We start from the raw sequence: 20621 nt of genomic DNA, 5'->3' as shown, positions 1-20621 counted from the left end.
ATTAGACTCCACCCCCATTTGAACCCCCCAAAATATGATTGACCAACCCCAATTAAAAAAATTTAAAACGTAATGCACAACAAGATATGCAGGCCTATCATATCATAGATTTTTGCACAATTCTGTTCAGCCACGTCCGAGAAACGCAATGGACAAGTTTAGAGGCGAGAAAGAAAAAGGAGAAACTGTACAAAAACAATGTCTCTAAACTTCGTTTGGGAGACCTGATAAATTTACTTCAACATATGGTAATTGAATTGTGTAACTTTGTATTATAATACAGGGTATACTCTGTATAAAAAGATAAATTTCATATATTTTGTGTTCAATGATCTACACCCCCCCCCCCCCAATGCCAAAAAAAAATTGTTAAACATTTCAACCACCCTTTTCCTGCATTTTAGAAAACTACTATTTTTCAAAAAATAAAAAAAGTTAAGTAAAATGAGATTTATGTTTAAACAATCCAAAAAATTAAGTATATGATATTAACAAATCGGTATTCCTACTGGTGTAACTTAAACACATAGAGCTATTATTTTATATGAACACAGTAACTAGAACTATTTTCAAAATCACTTTAAGTTGACAATGCAAAATAATAGGCTCATATAGCAAGGGGTACATTGCTCATCTAACTAATAAATCCAACTTTGCCCCAAATATTTACAGGTGTAACAAGTTCCAAAATAACAAATACAATTATGCAATTCAATACATAAATTTTACTAGTATTCATTCAAACATAAACATTCTTGATCTTAATTGAGCATTTCTTTATCATCTTCCCTTAAAAGAGGGCATTGACCATTTAAAAAAAAAAACAAAAAAACTTCAATTCCTTCACCTAAAGAAGCCTTACTGCTACATTGCCATGGCTAAGTAGTTCAGTAAAAAACATAGAAAATGTAAAAAGGTTTAGTCAGATGACCTAAAAAAAAAAGTGATCAGGATAGCTCACATGATGTTTCAAATATAGTAATCTACTTTTGGGAGGTGTCTGAGGCATTACCTTTAAATTGATAAGTAAGATATGATATGGTCACCAGACATTAATATACTACACTGTGTATTATGTTTAAAGACCAAGCGGCAAGCAGTGAACTAAGTTAAAATGAAGGGAGATTTAAAAAAAATAAAGTTTTAAATATGACAGCCCAGAAATGTTTGGGCTGATCAAACAATTAAACCATTTAATTTTTCATAGAAAATAATGCAGAAAAATTATTTCTTTTTAAAATAATCCAAAGTATGAGTTGGAAAATCCATGGTCATAGAGTTTGAAAAGATCTGTGTGCACTGGCAATGGCATGTCTGCTGTAGGTCTTGGTAACTTCAACGCATTGCTGCACGTATTTGAAGTAGGCAAAAATGACTTCAATGGTGCAACAAATTCAATCGATGGATGTATGTAATAACCCAGAACAGGTTCTTCTGATGCACCGGTCACAAATTGTAAAATTTGGTTGAGAGTAACTGGCATTCTCCTTCCACCTGTAATAAAATTAATTTATATATATAAGTTAAGTGTACAAATCAAAGTGAAAAAGCAAAATGGTGGGTCATTTTTAGTGGCAACATCTCTCTTCAAAAACACAATTAAAAAAATTATAAAGTGTGATAAATTGTGAAGTGTAAAGTGTGAAAAGAGGTCCCATGCAGAGTTTAAAAGTCACTTGAAGTTTTCTTATACATTGCCACATAAATGATACATCAGTTTGACTGCAGAGTTGGGAACAACATCACATCCAGTGTTTTTAAATATTGTACATGTTTATTAAAGACAGGTACATGTTTCATAAAAGGTCCACAGGCCTTGACCCGAGTACCATAGCCCCCTGTCAGAGAGTCTCGTTTTTGCATTTTAGACTCTATTTTCAAACCCTAATCGGACTATGGTTACATCACATTAGTTACAACATATCTGGATATCCTTGGCAGGGAAAATGAAGCTATTCCTCATGAGGTTTTAAAATTGACATTATAAACTTGGCCATAAATGTAAGGTAAACTTGACTTGCATTTAACTGCAGTATTTGTGAAACACCGTTTAATTATATTGTAAAAGAATATATGATATACTGCTAGTTCTTACTTCTCTTATTTGTTTGGCAACTAAACCTACCCATGGCAAAGTGATTAAGGCAGTTTAACTATAATATTAAGCAGTTTCTTAACCTTAACAGTTAATAAACAGTTTCTAAACCCTCTCTGCACTGCTTAGGGGCATGCTGGAACCACAATAAACCCTTTAATAAAATAAGCAGTTTCATAAGCCTTTAACAGTTGATAAGCAGTTTTTGATAGTTCTTAAGCAGTTCATAAGCAGTTGTTTTGGAAAGATTATTTCATATCTTAACTGCTTATGTACAGCTTTATAAACTACTTAGCCACTGCTTATTTACTGCAGCAGCTTCATTAACTCCCAGTCAACTGTTTATGAACTGCTTACAAAACTGTCCAGCAGTCCCACATTTTCTGAATTATATGTCTGTAATCATTATAGAAATATTTCACAGAAATCGATTATTACACAAAAATGCATGTACATGAATTCACATGACTTTGCCCATGCAGGCACAGCATTTTCTCTCTGAATTTCACATTCACTCTAAACTGCCCCTCATGGCACTGATAGCTGAAATGGCAACTGCAAATGTCTCTGCAAACAAACTTTTTTTCCTCCAATCAATGAAGCTTAATTAGTTTGATATGCAAACTCTGTGACTGATCAACATATTAATTTTCTATGATCATGTATCCTAATTCATATGAGTTATGTTTTCATGTGGAAACATTCTCAAGTCTTTTTAATATTAATTGATATTCTGGTCAAATGGTTTTTGAGGAGAAGAGTTTTGGGTTGGCCTACATTTGAACAATTTTTAACCCCCCTCACTAAATAATGCTTTGTGAAAAAAAAAATGGGAAAAGTTTACAACACTAATGATGACAGCGAGAGACAGCAGACAAATTTTGATCAGAAAAGCCCACGGAGCCTTTGGCTCAGGTGAGATAAAACAGATTGTTTCTGAGCTTACTTGCAACCTCTCTCAAGTATTTGGTAAAAGCTGCATAAACTGAATTTTCGTATCGCCTGGTATTTGACCCTTCTTCAGCAAACTTGGGGCACAGTAGATTGATAAGAGATTTCACTGTTAATTTGACTGATGATGACTGCAGCAAATATCTGAATGTTGGTAAACTGATTCCAACCTGTACAGGTTCAAATAATTAAAAATTTACAGTATTTGCATCACTCAAAAATCATGTAATGTAATGCACCTTTAAGAATTGCAATATTATTCTATTTTGCCTTCTCATAAAAATTAAAATTAAGCACAGCCAAATGGAGGGATCTCCTTCAAAGAGAACTTTTTTTCAAATTGGTTAATTGGGAATCAAATTGACTTATTTGTTTATTGTTATTACATACATTAAACTTGAGTTGTAAATACATGTAGTAAATATATCAATACATGTATTGTACCTTATATAATCCAAGTGAATCCAAGCCAGCTCTCAAGTTTGTGAGGCATGATGATTCAGCAGGTAAATCGGAGAATAAATTGTTTTGCAAGTCCTCATCAAAAAATCTCGGCAACTTTCCGTTTTGTAGGATGCTCAGGGCTACAAAATTTATATATACACTGTAAATATGAACTAAATAAAGGGATGACAAACCTTTTTTTAATAAAACAAAAATACAAGGCTGGTCCAATAAACCTTATAATCCATGTGAAGCAAACACAATATATATAATTGATCAACCACCTTAAATTTCCTCAAAATATCCATTGATCAGTTATGTGTATTAATTGCTGTTAGTCTGAAAAATTCCAGGCCAGGCACCTTGTTGCTCACATTTGCTGTTGTTTTATTGATCAATATTAATAAAGTGCTATTTAATATATTCATCTTTGACCTATGTTCCATGCAGTGATCCAAATTGCTGAACAGTAAAAATGGTATGCAAACTTTAATCCAGAGCAAAGAAAATGTTTTGTGAAACTAAACAGTATTCATATACCATATTAAAAAGAAGAAAAAAAAACCCAACAACTGCTTACCAAGAAGTTTGCCAACCACAAGATAATCTTCGGATAAATGCTGTCTTAATCCATGGTCAAAGTATTTCTCTTTAATTTCCAATAAGGCTAGCTGGAAAAATTCCTTTCTTGGTCCTCCAAAATCAGCTGCTACCTGACCACAAACAATAATATATTCTTTTTATCACATTCATACAAATCTAAATGCAAGGACTAGCTAGCAGACACGTGTATTTCGGATTAAAGTTTGTGAATAGTCATAAAACATTTAACAAAATGACAGAAATGAGATGGATATGGTGTCAGATTCCATGATATTTACATTTTCATGATTCCTTAAATTATTACTTGAATAGCCCTTCCCCATTTCAAAAAAACCCAACAAGATGGTTACCTGAGTACCACAGCTCTTAGACTGAACTGTCAGAGTCTTATTTTTGCATTTGATGTTCAAGAAATTTATATGAATAAAAGGGGGGGGGCAAACATGGTACACTTTAAAATAAAATTAAGACTTGCAACCCTTTAATGGTCAATCTTTTATAATGTTTGAATGCAGTTTCATTTACATTTATTAAATCTATAAATTATCATTTACTGCTATAGGATGAAGAACTTGTAAGTGATCAAAACTTGTGTCTAAACATGCTGACTTGTATTATTTGAAATTCAATAAGATTATGTTTTGATCAAATCCAATCATTTATAATGCACACAACATGCATACAATGCAATGGGGCCACATATTTCACAATTTTAGTAGAGTGCTTCATCATCATGGACATCATAACTAAGCCTTTAGTTTTTTCCAAAATGTGTATGAGTAGTGAAGAAATTTTTTGAAATTTTGGCCAATATTTGCATGTTTGTATGCCTCATCCATGAAGCAGTGGAGGTGTTATTCTAGACATGCTTCAAACCAAAAATGGTATCAATTAGCTTTGTACATTATTTTGAAGTTTTCAAGAAAACAGTTTTTATGGTTAAAAATGTAGAAAGAGGCCCATGGGCCACATCGCTCACCTAAGTAACAGTTCCTTGTACAATTCTATTTCGAAGCATATGCTATTTATAATATCTCTTTTAAACTTTGAACCCCTTTCTCAGACCCCAGTATTAGTTCATGGTTTATGGTTGGCTTTAACAAGAAGTGTAAACTTTTGAGTAAATATTGGCATTTCTGGTGCAGTGGTTCTTGAGAAGAGGATTTTAAAACACACAACATATACTCACTGTTTCGTGATTATCTCCCTTTTAAAAAGGGTTATGCCCTTTATTTTAACAATTCAGAATTCCCTTTCCATAAGTATGCTTTGTACCAAGTTTGGTTAAATTTGGCCTAGTGGTTATAGAGAAGTCGAAAATGTGAAAAGTTTATAGATGGTCAGACGGCCCAACAACGGACAACAGGTGATCAAAAAAGCTCACTTGAACCTTCGGCTCAGGTGAGCTGAAAAAGTTAACAGACATTGGCTGTCCAGCCATGATGGACAACGCATTATGAAGACCAATTGCAATAGGTCACCCGAGTGACTCGGTTGATCTAAAAATCTTATATAATTTATATATCTTAAACTGCATGATAAAGTTGGATGGATATTTTTGCAATCAGAAATGATGTTTAGAATATTCTCGAGAGTTCAACCATAAAAATAAATGTGGCCCTAATTAATCTAAAATGGAAAGTTGGCATGAAAAGACTTAATTTTGGTACTAAAATTTATGTTCATGTATATTTCTTATTTTCATATTTGTATATAAACAAACCTCTCCATAAAACTGAACTTCCAAAGTCATTCGTAGATCCTGTAAGCCTTTAATTTCTTCAAAAGCTGTCTCTAAAATGTTAGATCTGTCCACACATATATAATTAGTGTCTCCTTCAAGAGCTTCTGTGAGATCTACAATATCTAATTTTCGTCCAGTGACAAGAACTGACTGTAAATATTTCAGTATTTCTACTGGATCTTCTATGTAGTTTTCATTGCAGTATTTAATAGCTTTAACCACAATATTAGAAATGCTTTCTGTATGGTTGTCTTCATGTTTCAATGTTTCAGCTTCAGTGCTTAATTGGAACTCATTATTTCCTCCACTTTGACTTGGAAATACTGATCTATCTAATACCACAACAATTTCAGAATTTGCTGGAGCACTAGTTGGTACTGGCTCTGTGACTGGAAAAGTGATAGATCCAGTAATAGCATTGGGTGAATCAGAAAAAACAATATTCTGAGAACTGCTAATGATGGGTATAGGTATTGGTTCTGTCATATGTATGGACTCTGTGAAAGTTTCTATTAAAGGGTCGGGTAAATCCTCTAGAAAGGATACTTCATTTTTCTCATCTGTTTTCTCTGATGGTGCTTGGTGCTCACCAATGCAGGACTCACAATGGGCTCTTAATTCTGATATGGCAATTGACTGACCACATTCTCTACAAATTTCAGTAATTAACATTACATTCGACTCCTCGGTGGTTTTCTCTTGTTGTACTGATGAAGTTGACAAGTTGCTTTGAATAGGTCTAACATAGAGTTTCCCTTGTGAGCCAATACAAGCTTTTAAGTTTTTCACAGACCACTCCACTTCAATTGTACTTAAACTTCGATTGTTTGCTTGGCTTCTCATAAGTTCAAAGCCTCCACAATTCTTCAGTGCAGGAAATCCAATGCATTCATCATTTTCATCTTTTTCATCTGATGAAATTTTTTTCAATACTTCAGTTTGTCCATCTTTCACATTAAATCTTATCTTCTTCATTCCCAGTCCTGCTTTTAATAGGTACTCCTTAACTTCTGAATTTGGGACAAAACTGCAGTTTTTGTCCGACAGGCATAAAACAGAAACTGTCCAGCTTCTGCCCTTTTCCTTCTTTCTTCCTGTACAAATACCTGCATGATATAAAAAAAGATACTTAGGTGGTGATACATTAATACATGTATAATTATAACAGTTACTAATTTGCAAAGCCATAAAACATGGAGTTAAGTCATGCAGTTTACAGCTGATTGCCTGACGTCATGTCAGGCATTATCTAATGTTTGAAAGTTGCCCTGTCCGAAATAATTATGCAGATGTGACGGTCAGACCGGTTCGAATACCAGCGCCAGAAAGCTCAGCTGACTAGAGATTCAGGGGGCCCTGGTACGAATCCGGTCTGGTCCATCATGATTTTACCCATCCCGTTACATTTGGTGCTGTGACCAACTTGTGGAACTGACAGGTTAACTCCTGCCAGGGGAAGAGCCTGGGGTTATCTTCGAGGCCAAAGATCATATAAGGGGGAGGAATGTGACGGTCAGACCGGTTTGAATACCAGCGCCAGATAGCTCAGTTGATAAAGCACCTGACTAGAGAATCAGAGCGGCCGGGTTCGAATCTGGTCTGGTCTGGTTCATCATTATTTCTCCCATCCCGTTACACAGACAATAGGAGCAAGCAATATCAAGATGTTTCATAAACAAGAGGCCAATTGGCCTTAACGGTCACCTGAGTAGCATATATCCCATACACAAACTTGTCATGGAGTCTCATATATGCATCTTATTAATTAGGTTTCATACTGGAATTGAAAAATCATAAATTTGTAATGACGACCATATTTAATTAAAAAAGAACTGTGAAACCTAGCTATAATTTTGGTGAAAAACTAAAAGATCTGGTCTACTAAATCATGAATTCAGTTTTCCTTTCAGGTGTGTGGGGGTGAAGAAGATTTTTTTAACGATATATGCATTAACATCTATACATACATTTTGGCCCTGCCCTAGAGTCAAAACCCATACCCCAGGGGACATGAAAATTAAAATTTCAGTAGAGGACTTCCTGGTAAATATAATTATTAGTCAGTTTTTTTTTATAAAGAAGTTTGAGAATAGAGAAGATTTTTAAACATTATATGCATTAACACTATATTGCCATATCCCCCCCCCCATGTCCTAAAAAAGTCTTGGCGCACTTAATTATCTCAGAAGTTTTACAGGGCGCACAAATTCATTTGGTATCAACTGTCTGTCAAGGTGTTTCTATACACATGGGACCATGGCAGGATTATAGTGTACTATGAAGTAAATGGGTTGGAAGAATTATAACTTTGGAATGGAAATTTGATTAAAACAAGTCATATTTACAAAAATAAAAAGATGTGTACAGTGTACATTATGTAGTTACAGAGTAGAAATGACAATATAATCAGTTAATTTTTCAATATCTTGGATTTCAGTTGCACCCCGGACTGAATAATAATGCCAATTATGATTGATAATCGTGATATGCATCAATTAATTAATTACCTATGTTGGTCAATTTTTAACCAAATATGCAAATATGGGCACACGAGGATATATGTACTGTATATGTGCATATGGCATACGACAATGCCATCTTCCAAACAAATTTGTTGTTTACACCTACCTAATTCGTTTCTGTTTTTTCTTTTTCGGGAATTGAACAATAGATCCCTCTCTTTTCTGACATTTTCAGCACTTAGGAACGATGGTCCGCGTGATGGAGCTGGAGGAGCCGGTGCTGATGTCGTTGGCTCGCGCTCCTCCATCGCTCGAGATCGACATCGTAATCTCACTCGGTCTCCAATTGTTGTAACCCCTAATCTGTTAAGGTCTGCATCAGATAGTGATTGTATGTCCTGAAGTTCCACTTTCTCTTCTTCAAATCTGCGAGTTAAAGTGTGCAGCCCGATTTCTTCAAGCACGTCAACTATTGGCGACGCCATGCTGCTTTAAACTGGATCTCCGCGCGTTTTTCACTGTTTAAGAGGACCAGTTTAGATGATGATAAAGAAGTTACCACTGCATAAAATGAAACGACTATAGCATATAAAGAAACGAACACTTCATATAACGAATTAACAACGGCATATAATTATTATCCACCTCAAATAAAGATGTTACCACTGCATAGCATGATTTTAATATATATATAATGATATTATCGTATAATATAATGATGTAAGTATTACACATAATAAAATTTTCATTTTATGTGAAGGTGTCGCACTGACTGAAATGAACTTGGCACTGCACATGCAGCGTTTCACATATAATGTAATAATTGCACAATCACATAAACTATGTTTAGAACTGTATATAATGAACTTATCAGATTATAGAAAGATTTTATTAATGTATAAAATGGAGTATCAACTGCATAGAATGACTTACAACATAATGTATCGATATTATCACTTCATTACATTATTTAACTATTACATATAATGATGTTGTCACTGTATATCATGATAAAACCACTGCATATAATAAAGTCATCACTGAAGATAATGATATAACCACTATACATAATGAGTTCTTCACTTCATATTATGATTATACCACCTCATATAATATAAAAGCGACCTTCAGGCAGCTATGGCATTCCATAAAAAAGTGTCTTAAAAGTATACGTGTACATGTTTTTCTTACAGCCTTTTTTTTTGAGTCACCTTTGTTTAGGTCTAATAGTGGACAACCGTTAAGAAAACGATAACGAGAAAATATAAACGTTCTTTTTCTTATCTAGTAAGATACATAACTTGGATAAAAAACTTCCATGAAATAGATTTGAGTCATTTTACTGCAAGCATTTCAAATCGACCTAAATTCTTAGTTGTGTGCGTCATCACGTAACCAATCTCTCGCCCGCGGCCGAGAAAATCGGTCGCCATGGTCGCGGCTGGACTACCTGGCGGTCAGCGGTTATCTAATACATAAGAATCGCGACTGTCATATGTGATTTTATTTAGCCGCAAACACAAGAATAATACACATTAAAGCTTACTCTTGTTAATATGAATTAAACGATAGAGTGTCAAATAAGAAATCGTTCTGTTTATTCTTAAAAGCAATGCTATTCTCAAACTGAAGAAGTATCAGACAGATAGATCAACTGTGGGATTTAAGAGAAAAAACTTAAATTAATTAGAGTTTAGCCATCATACTGCAAACATTTTAAATATTCCTGGGTTCTGGGCTCTCTATGTGTGTTTTACCTTTACGTAAGTTATCCGATCCCTCATTTGCGGCCGAGGAGATCGGTCGCGGCTGCACTACCTAGATGTCAGCGGTTATCTAAGAACAAGATATACTTGTTTGTGTTTATGTACAAGAACTGTTTCAATTTTATATATGTTCTAAAAGTTTGTTCACCTTCAATTTATTTAATCAAATATTAGAATGTAAACTGATCGAGAAGTCCTTCTGAAAATTGATAAAAGCGATATTATTCCAAATCAGAAACATCGTCAGACATAAATCAATAGTGAATTTGTAAGTCCTAAAACTATATTAATAATGGTATAGATAAACAACGAAAAACCACAAAGATTAAACCTTAAAATGATGATCACCCCTAGCACATAGCCAATGAAATCCCGCGCGAGTGGACAAGTGATCCGCGGTAGCGTCGTATTATTTTACATGTACCTTATCACACGTGCATGTTTATTGATTTTTTGTACGATCCCAACTATTTGTTTTTTCGAGATTTTGACCGCTACATATAAGATTGACTTGTGTTTCAACTTAAGTTTTTTTTATTTACCCACGAATATGTCCGTTAAATACTGCTGAGAGGTTTTATAGATATCGTAGAAAGTAGTTGACGTTTTCTTAAGGTTGCACAAGAGAGAAAGAGAGAGAGAGAGAGAGAGAGAGAGAGAGAGAGAGAGAGAGAGAGAGAGAGTGTGAGCTCAAAATTGGAAGCATTATTTAGCAGAATTTAGAAAATGAAACACTCTCCAAGCGTTAAAGGAAGGATAAAAAATCAAATACCAAATTAACACATGCGATACAGGCTGACACGATAAAAGAATTGTCCGAAATTGAGGGATTCAGTGATTATTTTTAGAATGTTCTCGTGAGTTTTTAAACACGATTTGTTTAGATTTATCAGTTTCATTCATATTCGATGTAAATCAACCTCACATTAAAGGTGCGATATCGTAATATGAGAATGTAGCTAAAAAATTAACCTTTTAAACACACTAAACTGCGGTAGTTATGAACAGAATAAAATATATTATCAGAGACAAAGATAACTTAATGTTATTTATGTCTCTGGTTTTATGAAATAACAGTTTGAAATCCAAAATGAAATAAAATTTGTTCTCAGGATTAGAAGTAATGATATACGAATACATTAAGCAGTGAAGTCGGTCGTCATAGAAATCATCAATGTACTGCAAGTGACGACAGTTTCTTATTTATTTGAAAGACCTGCAGACTATAATATAGCGACATTTTTGCCTCCCAAAAATATATGCACTTAATTGCGATTAATATATGTTCTTTGGGATCTTACCTATTGTTATATGCACATTGATAAAAAAAATCATTGAAGTTGTGTAGTATGTGGTTGTAATGCAAATTGTGTCACTTAAAACTCAGCTAAATATTTTATTTTAAATACGGCTTGTCAAAATGGGAGATTGTTGACTTGTAGCTTGTTAATTCTGAAAAAGTCTAGAACACAAGAAATAAATAAAGTCTTTACGGCTTTCGCTACATCTTCTTATTTATGTGTACGAGTACATAAAGCTATTTTAGATTTTGTTTTACTATATAAAAAAGTGTTGCTTTTCGTAACCTTAAATTTAGAAATTCAGTATCTACATGTAACATCTCAAAAGCTTTGATACCTTACCACTTGGAAATCATTTAGTGATTCAAATTGACAAATGCCAATGAAAAGACATCATTGGAACCCAAGGGTTTCCTATCCTTTCCGACGATGATGAGAAGAACTCAAATATGCATACAAACCATACATTTACATGTTTATTTATGTGATATGATAGAAATAATTGAAAAATATAGGTCGTTTTTGTGCCGCACAAAACGGGCGAAAAGGATTTATATTTCTGATGAAGAAATAGTGGAAGATGTCTTAATTCATACAAATATTACTTATTACCTGACAACACGTCATGACCTTAACCCAAAGTCATTTGTACAAAGTAAAGTTCATCGGCAGGAAAAGTGCAAAATTTGTTTCCGGTCCATATTCGAATTTCTTACTTCACACAAAGATTGCTTATGACCTGAGTGTGTAATGATTTGTCTCTAAGTCATTTAAGGAAAATTATTGGGAGTTTCTATTCCCTGCAAAGATTCCTTACGACCGATGATGTGTCATGAACTTGACCCAGGGTCAGTTGCGCGAGCTCAAAGTCATATTTAACATGTATCATATCTTGTATTAATGGAAACGAGTAAAAGCTAAAGTTTGACATAAAGATTACTTGTGACCTGTAAATATACCATGCCTTGTCTGACTCACTATAAGAAAAAGAAGTACCCATTATTCTCTAATAGAGAAATACGTGAATAATGACTTCTTTCTTAGCGGCGGTATCATTTGTGAGCTTGCTAACAGTACTTTTTAGTCAAGTGGGAACAATGTCCCACTTTCTCGCAACCAAAATTTTCCCTAAGTTAACGTTCAGAAAATCGTTTTTTGGGGTCTTTCCCCCTCCGCCACACACACACACTTTTATTATAATTAAATTAATTATATACATGTACATATGTGATGTGCTTTTTAAAGTAATCCTAATCGTGAAGTAAGCTAAACGAAGAACTTACCTGGTATGAAAATAATACTTTGAAATTGAGTCTTTCTTTCGATTTTTGAACTTACTATTATCTTATTGATAATCCAGTCTCATTAAAATCATTTCGCTTCTCCTTACACTCGTCAGGGTCTGATAGACCTGTATCAATGACATATCATCTCCACTTGATCTCCACATTTGCATACAATCTAAATAAACTCATACTTAGCAAAGATATGCCTTTATCAGTTTAATGAGTGGTGCAATATTCAATGTAGAGGTTACATAGAAAACAGGCATGACTTAATTTTTTTGCCTCCATTTGAAGAGTTCAATCAATTTTCTAAAGCTCTAATTGGTAAGATGAAATTATCATGTAAAGATGACCTTTTATCAATACAGGGTCTAGTAGGCTTTGATAAGTGTGAGAAGAAGGAGGTGTTTTAATCAGACTGATGGATAATCCTTTCGCGACACGAAGTTGTGACGGAAGACCTACTCGTTTCTTTGCAACGAGCTCGACAGCTCTAGTTTATTATATAAATTTATATTAAGAATGTTCGTTTATTTGTTATTTCTTTTCCAAGTATACAAACAGTTGTTTAACACCATCCCTGTTTTGATGTTGAGTGTTGGTATTGACTTATGCAAGAAAAAGCCTAATGCATTTACAAAAACAGTTTTATAAGTTTTACTTTTTTGTCATTCACTAAATTACCTCAGAACCCCCACCCTTTAACATTCTCCCTGACCTCAAACAATGAAGTATAGTTTAATGCAAGTCAAATCTGAAGTAATTATTTCTACTTGGAAATACCCAAAACTGCTAATTCCTTTGAAATAAGGCGTCTAAAAATTAAATGGTGTGATGTATTTAAAGAGGTTTGATCCTCTGATTTAGGGTAGTCATTTTGTGTCACCTCAAGTCTGGAAATTGTATGTCATATATGAATTCTACTCGTCAATTCCTTTTTTACAATGCCAAATAAACTATTTTGAATAAAATAGTGAAGGAAAAATTCCATATTTAGAGAGTGTAGTAAGGGACTATATTTTGTGGTGGAAGGTTTTTAAGAAGAAAATGAACCTTTTTTTAATAACTCAGTTGTTTTAGAGTACTGTCATTTTGGCTTTCTTACTTTCCGTGCAGACCAAATTTTCAGATAGTTTATGCATTGGGATATCTTCGTGTTGTTTCCAAAAACATATTTCAACAGTATTTCAATATTTTCTATCGACATATATTGGCATGTTTAAGTGATATTTCATAAAAGTAAAGAAACAATCAACTCCAATTTCCCCCTAAAATTAGCTTATTTCATGCCATATCTCAAACTTTACATTAAAGACCCCACTCTTTTGGTTTTATTTTCTTATATTTAAGTTTTCTTTGAAAATTCTGTCAGAATTTGAGAAAAAGTTTGAGACTTTTAAATTATTTATTTGCATGTTAAATCGTTTATGAATAAAAATAGTATTTTTTCAGTGCCAAAAGGTCAAAATATCCAGGTGGAGAAATTGTAAACCTTTTCATTATGATAATTTGATAAATTCTAAGTAATGTAAATTTGTATTTGATACCATGGTTCATTTCGATAAAAAATTATAGAGGGAAAAATCTTAAGTTCTGGATCTTTATTTGTCTTGTTTTCATCCTTCTTTTTATATCACTCGCCTTGCTCTATAAATAAAAGATACTATTCAACAAGATTATATCTCACTCTTTTTATAAATTGTGTACATTAAAAAAGACTATGGTTATATTATGTTGTGCATACCTACAAAGTGTAGTATTAAGCAAACCTTTTTCTTAAACATGAACAACGACACGGCTCACATGATCAACTGAAGTGCTATATGTAAAACGATCAAAATTTCAGAGTTATATACAAATATATAGAACACATTTTAAATAGATTAAGTTTAAAACGATTTTTATTTTTTTTCTTTATATTCCTTTGTTTATGTTAAGCCTTTTTTCAGGATGAATTTATAGTCATATATGTATCAGAAAGCTTTCAAGTTGCTGTTCCTAAGGTTTTAAACAACTATTTATATAAATAGACACCCACATCAAAGTTTGAAACTGCTGTTGTATTCAACGAGCCACAGTAAAAACATTTAAAAACAACAAAGGTATTGAGGCTTGCACATAAATAAATCATATATTTACACATTCGTGAGTTTTTAAGACTCATAAAATGTTTTCCATTTTAATAATTCCGTCCTCGCTTAATTATGCCAAATCATCTTTCGAGTGATTAGGATTTGAACAAACATAAATCTATCTTACCATACAAATTACTACCAATCTAGTCAATTTGCTTTTGGGAAATTTAAAAAAAAAGATTTTCAACATTATGCATCTATTGATCAAAATAAAAAAAAGGATTCCCATATTTTGACCAAATCATTACTACGGGGATTATTATTTAAACAAACTTGAATCTACACTACCCAAGAACGATTCCACATGTGTTAAATGTAGTCTGACCGATTAGTATTTGAGAAAACAGAAATGTAGATTGTCATGCCCCCGCCATGAAATGAAATCGTTCCGTTATTCCGTCCTCCTGTCAGTCCGTCATCATTCACTTTCCGATCATTATCTGAACAACTGTTGCACATATTCAACTCGAATTTAATGTATTGATGTATCTTATAAATACTCGGGCTACGTATGAATTCAGTTTTGGTTCAATGATTTTGGACGAAGTTATGCTTCTTGAACTTTGAAAAAAGGGAAAACCAATTTCGGACGATTTTTTAACAACCATTGCTTATATTTAACGCAAATTTAACATATGGATTTTTCTTACAGATTTACGGGCTGAGTTGGAATTTGGTACAGGTCAATTTTGAACTCCGATGATTTCTAACAGAGTTAAGCATCTTGAATTTAAAACAAAGAGTAATATTCATGGACTCATACATGTAAGGTATTCTGAAATCAAACAAATGTCATATTGGATTGTTCATTTGAAAATGTTGTCACCTTCAGGGGCATTGATTGCGTTACCACACATCTAATTTTATCTATATCTCTTTGAAAAAATAGTGGATCTCCAATTTTGACCAAACCCTACCATCTAGGGATCGGGATTTGAGCAACCTGAATATATTCTCCCAGAGTGCGTCCACACAAGTAACATGACAAGCGCCGCATTTCTGATGATCAGACCAACAATGTCGTACAAAATAACAGCAAATAATTGCTGTGACAACTATCAATATAACAACTCAAAATTCATTTATCTAATTTTTAACGCGTTAAAAACTAAAAAAAAAAAAAAATCAAGCATTCTGAGAGTATTGCGTAAGCAATACACGTCCCCTTCCGGTTTTTAGAAATTTTGGAAACAATGCACTGTTATGCAGAATATCATTCTTACCGTCTTCTGTACCCCGACTCAACAGACCAACCCGACAACAAACCCGATTGCAAATATATAAAAAACCCTTTCGAATAAATTAACACCACAATGCTTGAAACTATTTTAGAGAACTTATTTGTTTTGTTAGAAACAATAAAAGGAATGGTCAAAGTAATGCACAATATTATTACTGACTACATACTTTCCTCGTTTAATCATTACACACCGAACCCGATACCGAACCCGAACATTAAAAAATTGGAATATAAAAAAATAATTTTCTCAAAAGTATGTCAACCAGACGCTACAAAAATGTAAACTTGATCTGAAGTTTGACATTTTGAAGCTGTTCAGCAAATTTCATGGTATTACTCAAACGCATAAAGAAATAAAGGGCGGAAAACTGAAGTGGGACAGACGGACGGACGGACAGACAGACGGACGGACAGACAGACAGACGGACTGACGGACGCAGAGGAAAGCTATAGTCCCCTCCGGTGAAACCGGTAAGGGACTAAAAACAGGAAAACATAAAGAAACAAAATAAACCCAGTATTTGAAATATATTACACTTATCGATTTCTTTCTAGGTTGATGTGGGGGTTATGTGGTTATATGGACCCATATCAAGCAATATTGACCGAGGACACAAAGAAGCGATATCAACCAAGCTTGTAAGATCGTTATCACTCTCTGTGTTATCGGCCAATACTACTTGACGTGGGATTTTAGGTTGATAAAACATCATATGATTTCGATGAGTGTATGATAAAAAAAAATCGTAATGCATACAACTATAGCTGTATGGAATGTTATTTAAACACAAAACCTTTAAAATTGACTGTACAACAAAGATGTTATATCTATAACTTTACCTTTTCTTCTTTTTTTAAAAATAATCCAGATCAGTATAAACCCAACTGAAACAACAGTAATTATATAGACAATTGCAAGTACTTTAGGAGATTCTCTTCTAAAAGTTTCTTTCCCGACAGTTTCCATTCTAGAAATGTTGAGATGGGTTTCTGTTGTAGGTAAATCTCTAAAATATGAAAAAAGCTTCAAATATATATTAAGTGGTCATAAAGGTATGCCAAAGTAACATATGCACTTCATATATGGTTTGGGAACTTAGAAATAATACCTTTTATTGCAATCATTATCAGCAGCAAAACATCGGAGCTGCTTATCAATTTCTAGGCATGCTGGATCTGTTAAGATGCATAAACATGTTACATGTCGGGAATGGAATAAATATTTTATAGTCATTTATAAAACTGTATCTAAATCTGTTTTTTTTTATTCAAATTAATTGGATATGATTTTTGCTCTATTTTTTGTTAAAAGAAACAAGGCACGACTGTTAATGATTTTATCAATATTAATATAACCTAAAATAGTACATGCATTCACATGAATAAAAACATTCTTATCAAACGGTCCAAATAAAACTTCAAATAAAAGGCATTGTTAGACCCGAACAGCATTTACCACCGACCTCATACTTCGACTTAAAAATAATACACGATTGAAAAAAAAATCTTAAGTTCGAAGATATTAATGTTTTTAAGAAAAGATCACTAACATTTAAAAATATCTTCGTCATAATAATATTCCGAAGGACAGCTACTATTGAACTTTTCTACACAGCTGTAATGGTCCAGGTCACCTGTACCTTCAAGTAACACACAGTTGCCTGTAAAATATTCATTTTTTTAAAGAATAAGGACTCATTTTTTGAGTATTATAAGGTGATAAATTTGGTCGGAGCGTGATCAAATTTAATAAAGTCCGAAGGACTTTGTGAAAGATTTGACGATAAATCACGACCCGACCGAAATAATCACCTCATAATATTGAAAGAATGATTCCTTATCAATTGTATTTATATAATATTAAACTATCGAACGATTGAATTTTTAGATATAAATATGAAAACCCCAATGGCATTTATATTTGGCATCATTTGAAGTTATGGGTAATGTAGTACAGAATCGATACGTAGTGTTATCACATGCAAAGACACCGGAAAATGTAAATATTATGGGATATTAATCATGTAACTGTTCATAACCAGAAACATTGATGGGAATGAACTATTGGTGTCTTTTTATTAATACATGATTACATGTTAGTCATTGTCATAATTTTTATTTTACTAAATCTTACATATCAAGCTGTTGCTGACTGAACATAACAAATGTTATACCGTCTTATAGCCGAAATTATTACATAAGTTTCGTTATTGCCATTCAACTTGCTCTAGCAATTATTAAAATGCAATACAAAAAGAAACGACGTCTCCTTTTTAAAATAAATTTTGTAAGTGTATGTATTATTGTCATATTATTTTCATGAATAATGAATAATTATCATATAGAAATTATTTGTCATTATACCTTTTTCATAAAGACTTCTAGGTCGGTCTGTGCAGAATTCTATTAGAGATGACATGTATTTATTAGGGGAACACAGGTATCGTAAGCCTCTGGTGCAATTTCTTCTTTGTGCTGCTGTTTTAAACTCATTTTTGCTTCTAGGACATTCGTTAACAGGATAAACAGGAAATCGATAAGGGTTAGGTTTAACCTATACTCGAAAAAACAGAACATATTCCGTTTTAGTTGCAACCTTGATTTTTTTATGTACATTAACACATTTATATTAATTTTGTCGTTTTGAATCACTGTCATGAGAATTTAGTCTCTGTTAATATTTTGGTAAGGATCTGGTACATATAATGCTAATAAAGTTCTACTGTAAGTAAATAAAACGCTAAAAGAACAGACTGGTTCCAAAATAGACAGATGGTGTTCGTACGATGGAAGTGATTTTAAAATAAATATTGATAAATTTCGGAAATGAGATAATCGAAAATGATTCGATTCGATTTCTAGAAAATGATATTCAATATTATCTGAACATTTAAATCCTTATAATTCTAGTTTTTGAAATTGTCTCTCTCATATTGTCATATACCTGATGAAAATTATAAATATACATATAGAGTAAAATGAAAACTGCTATTCTCATTAAAAGGGACCTTAAACATGATTATTTTTAGTCTTTTGTTTCACTTTTATAGATATCACATGATGAATCTCTGCCATTCAGTCAACTAAAACGTGACTGAATGGTAACTAAAAGGTGGCTGAATGGCACATATATGCCATTCAGTCACATTTCCAGACCATTCAGTAAACATTCAGTTGACTGAATGGGAGAGATTCATCCTGTGTATTAACAGAATATGACTACCCATTTTTACTTTATTTTCATTATTTTATTGTTATCAGCGATTGGCTTTATGTATGTTTGTTGTATTTTTTTTTATTATTTACGGGTAACAATGTAATATAAGAGGGGTTTGTAGAAAAATCACACCTCCCACTCATACTTTAAAAACATCTGCATTACAAAATGATTAAATCCCCGCACAGTGAAACAACTGTTTTCCTTTACTTTTTTTTTTTTTATTTTACAATATTTTATTTTACAATATTGACATTCATAATGTATGGTTTTCTCTATTTCTAACGAAAACTGCTTGTAATTCACAGCAGTATAGAAACATCTGTATAGAAACCTATCTATATTATACATTTCTTACACGCTACATGTACAAGGAGTTCAACCTCACCAACACAATGGATATGTTTAACTATCAAAATGCAATTGAATCTTTTTTCTGAAATGTTTCTTAGGGGAAGTATATGTAGCTCTCTGTTTTGTTAGTGTTTGTTTTTATGTTGAAATGATACGATTGACACTTCATGTGAATTTTCATCATTTTTCTGTTACTCTCTTGACATTTTTAATTATGCTTTCATAATGCAAACAGCAACCATTGTGAGTATTTGATCTTTTTTACTCCCGCGCATTTAATCTGCTTTTGATGTTGTTTTGATTACATATGCTGCAAATGCATATGTTCGTATATGTACATGCAATAAAAGTAAATGATATCATTAAACATATTTTATTTTGTAAATTGTTTTGAGCCAGATGCTTGTAACGCTATCATTATAGTCTGGCCAATGCTATTTATGCAGCGTTTTTAGCCGATGTGCGTTTGTTTTTAAACACGGTCCTCTGATAGAAATGTAATTAAAATTATTTAAGACATTGATTTTGTAATGACATATTAAAATGTTTTACGTCTAAAATTCTCGAAAACGTAAAATAATTGTTTTAACATTGTATTGAAAGGCATTTAAGAATAGAAATATCGGAATATATTTAATAGTTTTAAATGAACATCGTATGAACCATGATGTACATTTATGTACAAATATCGAATAATTTAATATAATGAATAAATTGTGGTCAAACCTACAATATTTTGTAATTCTATACAGTGTTTAAAGTCTCATGTAGCAAGCATATAAGCTAAGAGAAAAAATAGACACCAAAGAATTTCACCGATGAACCTGAAATCGACGTACTAAATAAAATGAGGTTTATAAAAACAGAAGATATCCAATCTTTATGAATAAAAAAGAAACCTTTCAAAAATCCTGCCAACTCATCAATGTTGTGGATGCGAACTGTAAGGTCACACATATATAAACAAATAATTACTGTTTTTGATTAACACATGTAAAGACTAAATTTAAACTTTCACAAACG

The 20621-nt window shown here is 32.8% G+C and overlaps 2 protein-coding genes and 1 long non-coding RNA gene across 3 annotated transcripts; all 3 read right to left on the bottom strand.

Annotated features, from left to right (window-relative positions):
• Positions 1-488: 488 nt before the first annotated feature.
• Positions 489-6332, bottom strand: LOC128170617 (uncharacterized). The gene is made up of 5 exons (XM_052836395.1): positions 5817-6332; positions 4071-4203; positions 3491-3630; positions 3042-3216; positions 489-1494 (listed from the first exon to the last, which is right to left on the bottom strand). The coding sequence occupies exons 1-5, from the start codon at positions 6321-6323 to the stop codon at positions 1235-1237; spliced, it is 1215 nt and encodes a 404-aa protein (XP_052692355.1). The 5' UTR covers positions 6324-6332; the 3' UTR covers positions 489-1234.
• A 21-nt stretch (positions 6333-6353) lies between these two features.
• On the bottom strand, positions 6354-9024 carry LOC128174289 (uncharacterized; the record flags this gene model as incomplete). Its single annotated transcript, XM_052839874.1, has 2 exons — positions 8466-9024; positions 6354-6943 (listed from the first exon to the last, which is right to left on the bottom strand). Coding segments are annotated over exons 1-2 (909 nt in total), but the record flags the coding sequence as incomplete, so codon positions are not given.
• Positions 9025-16880: 7856 nt separating this feature from the next.
• LOC128170659 (uncharacterized) lies at positions 16881-18575 on the bottom strand. The gene is made up of 4 exons (XR_008241875.1): positions 18392-18575; positions 17578-17688; positions 17137-17203; positions 16881-17034 (listed from the first exon to the last, which is right to left on the bottom strand). It is a non-coding gene; the product is annotated as an uncharacterized LOC128170659 (long non-coding RNA).
• Positions 18576-20621: the final 2046 nt, after the last annotated feature.

This window comes from Crassostrea angulata, chromosome 2, assembly GCF_025612915.1.
Source record: "Crassostrea angulata isolate pt1a10 chromosome 2, ASM2561291v2, whole genome shotgun sequence".
NCBI classification, from domain to species: Eukaryota; Metazoa; Mollusca; class Bivalvia; order Ostreida; family Ostreidae; genus Magallana; species Magallana angulata.
Note: the sequence above shows the minus strand (reverse complement) of the source record. Positions and strands in the feature narration are given on the sequence as shown.

Bases quoted from the DNA above. Each gene is read 5' to 3' on its own strand.
- LOC128170617 (XM_052836395.1), bottom strand. From the start codon at position 6,323: ATGACAGAACCAATACCTATACCCATCATTAGCAGTTCTCAGAATATT. The intron at 3,631-4,070 runs GTAAGCAGTTGT...TAAATTTTGTAG, and splicing joins TGTGGTTGGCAAACTTCTTG to CCCTGAGCATCCTACAAAAC. The intron at 3,217-3,490 runs GTACAATACATG...GAACCTGTACAG, and splicing joins ATTCACTTGGATTATATAAG to GTTGGAATCAGTTTACCAAC.